General features: G+C 33.7%; 3 protein-coding genes across 4 annotated transcripts in view; 1 reads left to right on the top strand and 2 right to left on the bottom strand.

The window, feature by feature from the left end:
* Positions 1–1,834: 1,834 nt before the first annotated feature.
* LOC120486649 (uncharacterized) lies at positions 1,835–6,313 on the bottom strand. Of its 2 annotated transcripts, none has more exons than XM_089121672.1 (4): positions 6,153–6,313; positions 4,697–5,020; positions 4,259–4,392; positions 1,835–3,730 (listed from the first exon to the last, which is right to left on the bottom strand). In XM_089121672.1, the coding sequence occupies exons 1-4, from the start codon at positions 6,202–6,204 to the stop codon at positions 3,713–3,715; spliced, it is 528 nt and encodes a 175-aa protein (XP_088977798.1). In that variant the 5' UTR covers positions 6,205–6,313; the 3' UTR covers positions 1,835–3,712. The 2 variants fall into 2 exon arrangements, with proteins under 2 accessions (XP_088977798.1, XP_088977799.1); XM_089121673.1 differs by lacking the exon at positions 6,153–6,313 and adding an exon at positions 6,032–6,145.
* Positions 6,314–7,422: 1,109 nt separating this feature from the next.
* The window catches only part of LOC120486599 (uncharacterized), a 62,351-nt gene continuing 56,244 nt past the window's right edge, over positions 7,423–13,529 (bottom strand). Inside the window, exons 12-13 of the mRNA XM_089119119.1 lie at positions 7,999–8,083; positions 7,423–7,647 (exon numbers count right to left, since the gene is read on the bottom strand). Of these exons, the coding sequence (XP_088975245.1) occupies positions 7,593–7,647; positions 7,999–8,083 (140 nt within the window). The 3' untranslated portion in view covers positions 7,423–7,592. The remainder of the gene's footprint in view (positions 7,648–7,998; positions 8,084–13,529) is intronic.
* LOC148995749 (uncharacterized) lies at positions 8,324–12,254 on the top strand. The gene is made up of 4 exons (XM_089132651.1): positions 8,324–8,349; positions 11,070–11,422; positions 11,650–11,943; positions 12,049–12,254. The coding sequence occupies exons 1-4, from the start codon at positions 8,324–8,326 to the stop codon at positions 12,252–12,254; spliced, it is 879 nt and encodes a 292-aa protein (XP_088988777.1).

Here is a 13,529-nt window from a genome sequence, read left to right on the forward strand (position 1 = left end):
GTAATCAATATTTTTTATTGACAATGACATCTTATTCAATATTTTTTTTTTTCCACTTTGAAGTTAAAGAGTTTCACCTCCTTATATTTCACGAGTTCACCTGCCCAGTAACTTGCTTTGGGAGGGTTACTTTAAAAATTTATTCTGATACAGTTACAAATTACTTCATAAAAAATATTCAGTAACCTAATCCAAGTACCAGAATATTAAAGTAATGTAACTGATTACTCTAGGATTACTTCAAGGACATATATATATATATATATATGAAGAGTTCAGATGCAAAAGCCTCTAAATGTCATTTGAAATTTTCTTCTTTAATGATGATTTTTTTATCAAACTTGTATATTTAAGTTCAGTAATTTCACTTTAATAACAATTAATAGGTAATTATCATTGCAATTTAAGTGAAATCACTGAACTTAAATATACAAGCTTCATAAAAATGATCATTCTAGAAGAAAATTTCAAATGGCACTTAGAGGCTTTTGCATCTGAACTCTTCATATATACATACATACATATAAACCTTTTATATTTATTAAGAATTTCACATCCCTGAAATATATTTATTTAAAGGACTATAGAGACATCTAGTGGCTACAGTATGGTTTTACAGATTATTATGTAGGCTACAAGGAAATAATAAAAACACAACATTTAAAAATTTTACACAATCTGCATATTAGTTTATTTTAAAATAGGAAATAAACTGTTGACTAATGCCGTGATCTTTCTTAATTTGCCTGACTGAACTTGGGCCGTTGGCAGTAGGAGTTCCTCTATGCTCACCGAACATCTGAGACTGAGAACGAAGAGATTATCATTATGAAAGGACATTTTAGGTAACTTACTAAAAAAGCTACTCTCTTAATTTCTACACATTCCAGCATCGCTAGAAAACAACAACAGCGATCATACAAACCACTGAATTTTAAAGCAGTATTTAACAAACGCTACATAGCCTACTAGCTAACAACAAGGCACAGTTTGTACTGTAAAGCCATGTTGTTGGAATTTTCCTCTTTAAAAACAAAATAGCAGCGGAATTTCCAAGAAATGAAAGTATTTTTACCTATGGGCAGCATCGTTTCTAGCAGCAGTGTCTGAGGAGATTGTTGTCGAGAACTGTTATTGCAGTCACCATCGGGTAACACACGTGACTTGTGTCGCGACCATAGACTGTAAAAAATAGGTCGCGACTCGAGTCATTGTTATTATGCCAAAATACAGATTTACTTCGTTTTAAATGAAACCATTGTAATCCTGAAAGACACCCCTCCTCTCCCTATGTAACTATAATCTGATTACTACGTTTTTTGATGTGACTGTAACGAATTACAGTTACTGGATTTTTGTATCCTGATTACATAACGCCTTTACTCCCCAAACCTGCTCATAATGTTCAGCTGTGCACTCATTATCACTAATGCCACAGTGCCTGGTATGTGTTGTGTTCCCCTGGGTGTCCACTAGAGGTCTCTTCCCCATATCTTCACTAACTCACTATGAACTGCAATTCCCATAAGTCTTGTCTGTATTCATCATTGCACACAGCTGTTTCCCATTAGTTACCATGTTAGTTCTCTGTGTGTAAATACCCATTCTGTTTCTGTGTTCATTGTGGATGTCTTGTTTTCGGTCGTGATTTGTTTTTTAAGGCTGTTTAGATATTTTGAGTGAAAAGCAAGCAAGAAAGAAAAAAATACAGCAATCTGATGTATTTGTTATGCTAACATTTTACTGTGACAATATAGGGTTATATTTAGGCAAGGTAAATATATTCTGCAAACTTTCCTCTCAATAACACAATAAACACAACTCCACTCTTAAATTGAGAAAATAGTATTTTAATCAAACATAAGGAAAGCATCTGATCATCATCATATTCATATTGATTAAAATCAGCTTTACCGTATTAAACATGAAACACAGTGTCAGTGTCATTTCATCACAAGTACAACTTCATATTCTACTATCTTGATAATTAATATAGGTTTAAATAAATTTGTCATGAAAATGACAGAAAGTGTGTAGATTATTATTTCAACATTTAGAAGTTAATGCAAAACTTGCCTTAATGTACAGCTTACATGTTTGTTATGAGTGTTGATATTTATATCTAAAAACTGAATTTAGGCTACTGGTTTGGGCTCCGTTGTCAATGTGCAAAAGTTGCAGACTTTATTTTGTTGACAGAAACACAATATGTTCAGTAAACCATTATTTTTATGTTTTCAGACAGTTGTCTAGTTTTGTTTCCTCTTATTAAACACACATTAACTGTAGAACTAAGTGTTGGGGTTATTCATTTTTTCAAAAGAATTATTAATATTAGTCCTGTACGGAAAATAAATGTTATTAACGATTAGGCCTAATAAAAAAAAACATTTCACTGAGTGGATTATGGTTTTAATGTTTCTCACATGAACACACAACGATCTTTAGAGTTTCAGAAAAGATTGTGTTGCAGGTTTTACTTTCAAAAGTGTTAAAGGCAGATTTTTTTTTTAAAGTTAGCAAAAAAATAGCAGCAGATGAAATAAACATACTAAAACAGGAACAAAGAAACAAGGCAATCGTCTCCACAATATTCAACACGACAAAACATCAGCAAAAATACAATTATAAAAAAATAGATATATACACACCTCACAAAAAATGTGATTAGACCTATTTGTCTTCCATTTCACATGAAAAAAAAAAATCACAATTGGTTTCTTTGAGGAAGATAAATACATATTAAATTTATTAAGACTTTAAAAGTCCCTCTGTAGTGAAAATCCAGATTTTAATGTTTTTCTATGTTGTGTAAATTGATTTATAAGTCGACAGCATAAGTATTTTCTCCTTAAAACTGCAGTGAACCAAAGACAGTCTTAAAAACTTGGTTTGAAATCTCTGGTGTTTCTGACGTCACAAACGACCTTGTAACCAATCAGATCAACGCGTGATCGTCAACCAGTGGATCTCTGAGCTGAGTGAGTGAGGGGAGGCTTTTAAATATATGTCAGTTTGGGGATGATAGATACGTTTTAAAGGATACAGGACTACATGGGGACTTTAAAATAGCCCATTATAGTAAATACAGGGGTTAAAGTATTCCGGCACTGCATTATTTTTGTATGCAATTCATTTTTGTCCATATTCATTTTATGTATCGTACAGGTAAATGACATTTATTATGGGTTTAAGTGAGGATTGTTTTAAGTTCACTTAAATGAAATGTTTTTGTATTTTTTGAAGGCTTTTGAAGGCTTTCATTCATAAAAACATACAGCTGTAATACTTGAAAATAAATAGTGCCATTGAAGATAAGTCCCTCTGGATTTTTTTTTTTCACTTTAACCCCTGTAAATGTCTATATACACACAGAAATTATGCTGTAACATTCTCACAGACAAACAATAAATCAAGTATTTTGAAAATGCAGAGTTTGTTCAACTAGTTTCACATAACAGGCTTCCAAGGTTAATGTTATAAACAGTAGTAATATAGAGACTGATCCAGTAACAGCACCAATAGAGAGAAGAGTTTCACCTGGGCCGCTTCTCTTCATCATGTCTTAATTCTCTTCAGTGTCCATTTCAATCATAGTATCAGCATTATATAGTTCTTTAGATAACGTTGTTTTCCTGGCAGCCTCGGCATAGTCTGATTCAAGGACGTCTTCTTCCTCAGAGGAATGTTTTTCTGATCAGGCGGTGAGCTTTCACAAGCCATCATTCTCCTGTAATACAATACAAATTCATAAAGGTAAAAGTAATGAGGATTGATTTTTCAGTTACACAAACGCACAAGAAAAAATAAATAATTTTGTAAAAAAAAAAAGAAAAAAAAGAAGATGCAGCAGATATATGGCATAATCTCTTTCTTTTTTTTCTTTTTTTTTAATTATAAAATTTTTTCTTATATATTTATACATACAGTGCCCTCCACAATTATTGGCACCCCTATTTAAGATGTGGTCGAGGACTTCTAAAAATTCTCCCTTTAAAAAAAAAAAAAAAACACAGAACCCAAATGCAAAAAAGAGAAAAATCCAATCTTTTATGTAGGTACATTACTTTGGTGGTTAAAAAAAAATAAATAAAAAAATGTTGTATTTTTAAATGCAGTCTTGGTGAACTTAAGAGACTTTTTTCAAAAACATTAAAAACTTTCCAATCCCAAACTTTTAACAGCAGTTATATGCATTCATACCACTGTAATTTAAAAGGTTTTTGTGCACAGTAAATATCATATCTGTAATACTTACATTCTGTGGCACTGCTGCATGTCTACTGCGGCGACAGTAAATCACACCAGCAGCAGTTACAACTACAGAAACCAGCATAATAGCAACAACTATTCCTGCTACACCACCCGAAGACAGACCTGAACATGGAACAACTACAGAGAAAGAAACATTGTTAGAAAGTTAATACTCTGCATCCAGTATTTACAAATATCTTTTACTGATAATTAGCTACACCTTTCTACTTTTGTCATCAGGTGTATGATATCGCTGTAACTGATGAATATGACTTTTGTTTTTAGCAACTGCAGCTCAAAAAAAAAAAACATCAGCACATTGAGCTGAACTGGAAGCAGCAGCACTCACAGGAAAACTGGCTGATATTATGCATTTTACATGGCCAAAGTGTCATTGTCTCAAAACTTACTTGGTTGATTTAAACGTTATTAAATGACTCACCTTGGACACTGAAGATCTTCTCACTGTCACTGCTGCTGCTAAAGACCTTTAGTGTATATTCTCCATCATCTGTGTTTCTGGTGTGTGTGATGGTCAGAGATCCAGTCTGATGATCCAGCTTCAGTCTGTCTCTGAATCTCTCAGTGCCTTCATTACACTGAACGTCTGTACAGATCTTACTGAGATCTCCACTGATTTGTGCGATTCGAGTTTTATTAAAATACCATTTAATATTGTCTTGTTGGTTTGTTTGAACACCACTGTATAGAGTGACTGAATCTCCCTCCATCACTGGCACTTCATCTGTATCAACACCAGATGCACCTGAGCAAAAAACAACGGTGATTTTAGTTCTAGATCATAAATGTGAGTAGAGCAATATGTCTGGATTCATCATTTTAAACATGCAAACAAACATCAGAAAAACATGAGTCTCAAGAATGACAAATACGTAACAACTGGATTGATGGTTAAGTTGGGTAATACATTAGGCTAACTAATGTTAATCAATGAACCTTTTTGTAAAGTGTTATCTGGATTATTTGTCACCGCATTAACACTCAGATAAAACACTAAAGTGTTTCCATATTTTATCCACCTTATTCCTGACGAGCTTGCGTTTTGAGTTTCGGGTGGCTGGTGAATTTACGAATCATTTCAAATTAAGGCTGCCCTACAAATAAAGCTGATCCGTCAGTTTCACTCAATCGGCTTTATTTAATATTTTATTTCAAAATAACGAAACACGTTTGGTATTTTGACGTATTTTGGGCCAGAGCTCTTTTCAGTCACTGCCTTGATCTTTTCCTCATGATTATTTTCTTTTTTTCCTTTAGCATTTCGCTGTAGGCCTAACGTTAATGGTATTAAAAAGTGTCAACAAACTACACATTTGTGGACTGTTCTACCGATTTATTTTACGATATGCCATTATTAATTAATTAACTGGAAAGCATGAAGAATCTATTATCTGCACAAATCCAAAAAAAAAAAAATATATAGAATATAGGCTAGGCCTATATATAGCTAATAAACAAATAAAATATATAAACGTCATGGAGGGTAGGAATGTGGATAAATATATTAAGTCATGCGTAAATAACGTGTGTAAGGCTACATTTATGCCAAAATTGTATGTATTTTGCAAATTGATTTTAACCAAAGAGATTATTAGGCTACATCCATGAAATGCTACATGCTAAATTTTAAATTTTAGCCTATACCGACATATATAGGCCGCTTGTTTAAAACAACACATCGAGCGGCTCATCGATCTCGTTTCAACCGAGTTATCCGTCGTTTTTAGTAACGTTAGATATAAACTGTTTCGCTGACCATCGATCTTTCTTTTCCGGCTACTGCTTTCTATCAGTAAACAAGCGAGCATATCCAGCAATCACTAACGCCAAGATGCGGCCTAGGTCACAGAAATCAACGTCAACATAAAAGGTCTTACTGTGGTCGAATAAAAACAAAATCCCTGCGACCAAGTTAAAGAAAAGCTTCATTTCCACCACTTTTCTCCTCAGAAAACGAATAATGCAAATTCAGATTCATTAGTGTTCCTGTTCTGCTTTTGTGCGAAAGTGAAAGTAAACGTGATCCCTTGGGAACGATGACGTAATGTACGTCATTCCCTACTATGCATATGGATTAATTTAATAGTTAGTAAAATAGGCATATAGAGTAATATAATTGCATGATAGTAGACTAACCTAGATTACATTATTCCTAAACCCTGTTTGGAGTTTATTACCTTAAAGAATTTGAAGACTACTGTGGTTTAAATCATTATTATATTAATAATATCAACATTTTTTTTTTTTACTTTAGACTATCATGTAACAGAAATGAGAGAACATTCCTGTGGAAATAACATTCATATATCACATTTAGGCCCAGTTTCACAGACAGGTCTTAGATTAAGCCAGGATTAGGATTTATAGTTAAACTAGGATATTCAAATAGCTTTTATAAAAAAATACTGGTGTGCGTCCTTGAGACAATGACACAGATATATTTTAAGCTGTTGGTGCAAGTTATTTTCAGTTAAAACATCTCATACATTTAGTTTAGTCTGAAACTAGCTTGCCTTGTCTGTTTAAAGTTTTAACATTTAAAATGTTTATACACATTTATAATACCGTACTTTTTGCTATATTAATTTGGCAGTAAATTCAGAAAGCGAAAGCTGTGGCGAGGGTATTTCGTCTATATCGCCCGAGAGGGTGATGGCAAATTTGACATTCTCTCTTTTGGCTGCTGTAATCAATCTTTTGCTATCAGATCAAATGCAGAAATTCTTTTTTTTCTTTTTTTTTTTGCTCCCATTCACGGCTATAGAAGTTAACCTAAAAATTAAGACGTCTGAGAATCCAGGAAATGGGAAATAGGTCTACTATAGGCTTTCACTGACAGACATGGCAGAGAGCAAGGCAGACTGCTGCTACTTTTCAGATCAACTAAATAAGTTCTACTGCCTGTAAAAAAATAATAATAATAACTGCTTTACTCTTGGACTCGTTTTTGTAGATAGACTATATTTATTTAGAATGGAGTAACGGTGTCTTTCAGTACATACTGGTTGTAGTCGACCACTTTACAAGGTATGCTCAAATGTATGCAACCAAAAAGTCTAGAAGAACACTTTATAGATCATTTCGAACCAACTTGATAACAGTGATTGTGGGTGTTGTTCAGCTCAAACTGACATTGTAAAAGACAACCTTGGTCAGGTGTCCAGTTCTCTTCTGAGCAGCAAACGAACACTGCGTGATTGTGATTCAGACGGCATCACCGGTCAGACTGTGGATTGGTAACATTTCATCCCGTTCCTTCTGCTTGAGATGGAGCACTTGATGAAATGACCGCTGACCTTGTAAATAACTTACTGCCACTAGTATCTGAGACGCCAACTGCAGCCGGAAACATGAACACCAGAAAGACAAGACCTGATGATTTAGAAGAAAAATGATTAAGAAGAAGAAATGACAGCCAGGGATATTTGTGCAAGCATTTGTGTATGTTTATGTTTGTTATTATGAATTCTGTCATTGTCATTATAAGCATCATCATCCTATTTATTAGTACTTTATTGAAAATGTCTTTGGATTTTAACGTCATTAAAAGACAACACACCTACATTTTCTCTTTCTGTCAAAATGATTACAGCTATCAGACAATGTTGGTGTATTATTGAACTTTTTGACTCATATTATGACTTTTTTAATGCATACAGTGTTTTATTGGACTGTAAAGCTGTTTTGACATTCATCAACGGGAAAAAAAATGTTTTCACCTACAACACAAGATGATCGTTGAGGTCAAACCACATCTGAAGAAAACCGCAGGTTGACTGCGACAGAAGTTGCAGTTGCAGAAGATGAGCTGGAAAAGCAACAATTTGAGATGGAAGATGATATTAACTTTTTGTTGAGTTTTTAACCATACTTTTGAAAACAATGTGTTAAATAATGGAATACATTTTTTTTAGACAATCATTAGAAGTAGTAAAAAAATTTATATTTAACTATAAATCATTTGTATAGAGTTTACGTGGGTAAAAATGTTGTGGGAGGTTTCATCAGACCAGACTTTTCAGGAAATGTTTCATGTGTTTGCTTTGTCATGGTTGTGCTGGTGGCGTCTGACTGGTAAGTCGTAAATATATATATTTGGCTTAATTTCAGTTGCATTGTTCGCATATGTTAACTATCAAGGTGTTTATAACTTTTCATGATGTAATCATCTTTGTAGCTTCATACACCAGTCAAACCATTGTGCTAAGTGAGCTGGTCGATCGGAATTACGTTTGTGAAATCTAATTGCATGGAAATGCATAAATTATATCCGTTTATTAAAATATATTCGTGACTAACTACAAGGGAAAGGGGTCCCATACTTTCATATGAGATTCAAAGTCACAGTTCAGCTCACTTAGCACGGCGTTCGTGGTTCGACTGGTCGAGACTGTTTTCCAAAGATGGCTGCTGCCTGTATACACTGTCTTTATAAACTATCTTCTTATTAACCCTCAGGTGCTCTTCGGTCATTTCTGACCAAAAAATATTCTGTTTTGAAATTTTAAAAATCACAGCTTCATCAGAATGTTACGAAACTTGGTGACTTTTATGGCATTATGTATGTGAACACACAAAAAAATTGAGGTCATGATCTGAGCATGGTAAGTGGTCTTAAAAAAATAGTCACACTTTTGGTCTTTGGTCAGAAGTGACCCCCATAGGAAATGAATGGGAAATTGTAAAAAAACGCAAAAAAAAGTGAATTTTTGTTTGTCAATTTTTTTATAAGAAATAGTTTTTGAGATTGTTTCAACTATATATTCAAATCCACCACCAACAACAAAAAAATGTGTTCATAAACAGCTGGGGAATTCACATGCCTCTCCATAGAGAGCTGTACATGCCATCTAGTGGTTACACCATGATTCTACGCTTTTTCTCAATACTTTAACCAGATGGTGCTAATTTTCTTAAACAAATATTTTTTTTTTCTGAAGGCCTAGACTCTATATTAAACTAAAATATTGAATTAATATTTTTTTGAAAAAAATATTATATATTTTATATAAAATATATATATTTTTCCATGCATCGTGGCTGATTTGTAGATTGTACGCACAAAAAAACTCTGTATTTTCATATTTTTGCCAATTCCCCATTCATTTCCCATGGCGGTCACTTTTAACCTGAAGGTCCCGAGTGTGACTATTTTTTTACGACCACTTAGACTTTTCAAATCATGTCCCCATTTTTTTGTGTGTTCATATACCAAATACCATAAAAGTCACCAAGTTTCAGACCATTCCGATGAAGCTACGATTTTTAACATTTTTTTATTTATATCATAAATGACTGAAGTACCCCAGAGGGTTAAACATGGTGGAGAAAACAAGTCTGACCACCAGATGTCACTATCGCTCTTTTAAAAAAAAAAATAGATATTGACGTTTTAATCAGGATACTTGTCATATTTATTCTATGCCAGGATCTTTTATTTTTGTCTAATCTTGTTCTTTGTGCCACATTGTTTGATTTAATCTCTTTGTTTGGTTTTTTTGTTGTTGTTTTTGTAAGCACTCTCACAAGTTGTATACATCTGAAATATTGTTGCTTTGCTTTAGTTTAATTTAGCGATTCACAAATAGTAGGCCTGGTCACAATGCAGAACATTCAGAAATTCAAATTATATTCTATTTTAGCTTAACCTACATGGAAATTTACTTACTTTATTAAATATTGATCCCACACTTCACTGTTCAATAAAACAAAAAGAGAAAATTGGCAAATTCAGCATAAGCACCTCATCGCTCTCTAGAGTCCAAAGCAGAAAATCACATCTCTCTAAGAATATCTTACTTTCACAGGATAGGAAGGGCTTTTCCTAGTCGTATATCTGATGTTTATAATAATATGAGTCTATTTCGTGTGTTATTGACGATGGTATGCAGTTAGTGAAAATTGGGGCGTAAAGTGTGACTAATAAATCTGCTATTGTTTTTCTCCCTCAGTGTCAAACAGTTTCTCATGTTTTCCCCCAGTAGATTAAAGGGCTTAAAAAGCTGTTTATAGAAGTAGTACGGGAAGAAACTCTTCACCTACAAACTAAACACTCACACACTGAATGCCCAGTGTCACCGACACATGTGTCCAAATTAGAAGAATAACCGCTGCAGGTTTCAGTTTGACTCAGAAGATAAAACTAGTAAAGCCAGTGCTGTCAGATCATACACGGTTTCCAATAACACTTTTTTTTTAAAAAGTATTCACTATAAATTAAAAAAAAAAATGTAAATTCACTATCAATTTTAAAATCCTTAGAAACATGATCCCATGATACAATTCACACAATATTCATTCACATTGATCCATCTGAAACAGTCAAGTCGTTGTAGAGAAGAAAACAGCCTCAGAAGAAAAGCTGTCACTGAGGTGTTACTAATATGAACCTTTTGATAAAAATAAAGAATATTTTTTTATCCATCAAGAACAGTTCAAATCTTAAGGGCTGGAAGAACTATAACCTTATATCATATGCAAATGCAGTGTGTGAACTACTGTAGGAGGGCCGAACGCTGTCATGGGAAGATTCACACACAACACTTGAACAGTTCTGCTGAGATCACACACTCAACCACTGAAGAAAATGTTTTGCGTGTTAGTTTTGATCTTTTTCTGCTGTTGGAGTCTGACTGGTAAGTTATAAAAGGATTTTTATGGCTTGTTTTTTTTTCCATTTCAGTGTAAATTAGAATTCGATTATTTTCATATCCTTGTATGTACCAAAATATATTCTGGATATTCTAAACTTTACATGTAAACTTCAGCTGATTTCCGGCTTTGTAAACCATCAGTGGCCGTAATCTGTGTAAATCTGTGTGTTCATCAGGTGTGTTTGGTGATTCAGTGTCAGTGATGGAGGGAGATTCTGTCACTCTAAACACTTTTACTGAAATACATGAAGATGAAGATATACTGTGGAAATATGGAGCTGAAAACTCTCTCATAGCTAAAATAAAAGAAAACAAGCAAACTTTCTCTATATATGATAATGTTCCTGATGGGAGATTCAGAGACAGACTGAAGCTGGACGATCAAACTGGATCTCTGATCATCACACACACCACAACTGAACACACTGGAGTTTATCATCTAGACATAAGTGGAGCGAAAGTGACAAAAAAATCATTCAATGTTTCGGTCTATGGTGAGTAGAGATGTAATTTGTCCAAACGTTCACATATTCTATTTACATATTCAGATGTCACATCATTTTATAAATGACAGACACATTCAGTGACCATCAACACACTAAACACACACTCCACACAAAATGTAGTAAATGGATTCACTACAATTCACGTTAGTTAAAAAACGTTAAAAATAATCTGATTGTTGTGTTCATATTTCTCCTTATTCTCTCATGTTTCTCAGCTCGTCTGCCTTTTCCTGTCATCACCAGTAACTCTTCACAATGTTCTTCATCATCATCATGTTCAGTGGTGTGTTCATCATCAGTGTTGAGTGTGTGTGATGCGACTCTGTCCTGGTACGCAGGAATGAGTGTATTGTCCAGCATCAGTGTGTGTGATCTCAGCATCAGTCTCTCTCTACCTCTGGAGGTGGAATATCAGGATAAAAACACCTACAGCTGTGTGCTGAACAATCCCATCAGCAACCAGACCACACATCTGGACATCAACACACTCTGCAGACACACATGTGCAGGTACACCACCACTCATCAGATACGTGTGTGTGTGTTTACTGACCTGATCTCTGTCTTCTGGTGTAGATCACACTGATGTGTTCACTTCTTTCTTCATCATTACAGAACCAGTCGGACCGTCTCCTTCTCCTCCTCCTCCTCGTCTTCATCTTCCTCCTCCAGTCTCAGTGTCTCTGATAGTGTTGATCTCGGCTGGATCTCTGATCATTATTTCAGGATTTTTGATCTTCTGGATCTGCTGGAAATACAGAAAAACTGATCAAGATGGCAAGTATTATCTTCTCCTTTTAAACAAGATAAATAAGAAATAATTATTTGAAAAATTATGTTTAAATATTTTAGCCAAATGATATAAATTATTCTCATTTTGCCATAATAAATGTCCATTTTAATTGTTTAAAATGGCACTGCATCGCTCTTTACTCATCTCACACAAAAAACCTTGTCAAACTAAATCAAAACTGGAAATGCGAAAACAGAGAAGTTAATTTTTATGAATATAATCTTTAACGATGTGGCTGGTTCTCTAAAATCTGAATATTATATGAATGATCAGTTGTGTTGAGCTTGTTGAACCTAAATTCTGATTAAACACAAAGAATCATTTACTTTGTTAAACATCCCGTTTGGTTTTTTTTATGCGTCTATTTCAATGCAATTATAAACAGTCTTTTAGGAATTGTGTGTGGAAAAAGTTACAGACCTAATGGCAAATTCAATTTGTTAATGCATTTTTTAAAAACTTTCCGTGTTATTTTGTAAATCCCTAATAATAACCTAAATATTGTGAAGAAGAATCAGATCTAGATAAAATTGAGTTTTGCTGTTTTAATGCATCTATAATTTCATACAGTTGAGACTTGTGAAGTGGAGATCACTTACGCTGAGACGACATTCAGAGAAAGAAAACCACCGAAATCGGTGAGACAGTTTATTTTTTGTTGAATATTTGTATAATTTAAGATGTATATCACTGTGTGCTTTTGATTTTGTCAGTGTAATATAAAAACCCATTTCTGCAAGATAATAAATAGAAAGCATGCTCTAGTAAATCATAGTTATGACAAAAAGACTATATTATGACATAATAAATAAAAAATCGTGAGAATAAAAGTAAAAAATATAAAATATACACAGTGAAAAGTTCAAATTATGACATTAAATGTTGATTTTATGACACATTTTCTTGGCATTTTTAATCCCAAAATTGACTCTTTTGTACTAATTATGATTTAACTATAATGTATGATTTTTTTCATATGTGGCTGTAGTAGTGTTTCAAAGTATAACGATCTATCACATTCAGTAAATCTTAAACACAACGGCACCATCAGATGTTTATATAAAACTAAATCACATTACATCTTTATTATACCTTCTGTTATGCATATTTACAGAAAGTTGAAGAAGAGGTTCATGTGGAATACGCACCAATAAAATTAAGAAGATGATCTACAAATGTTGTTCTGAGTACAAGACCCAGATTGCGTGATCATTTCACTGCGAATCTCCTGAACAACCTCAGACTCGGTCAATGGTTAGATTTGGGATTACGGGAAATCACCACATTTCATTTCAGTCATTTT

This window comes from Pimephales promelas, chromosome 2 (assembly GCF_988280905.1).
Source record: "Pimephales promelas chromosome 2, fPimPro1.hap1.1, whole genome shotgun sequence".
Taxonomy (NCBI): domain Eukaryota; kingdom Metazoa; phylum Chordata; class Actinopteri; order Cypriniformes; family Leuciscidae; genus Pimephales; species Pimephales promelas.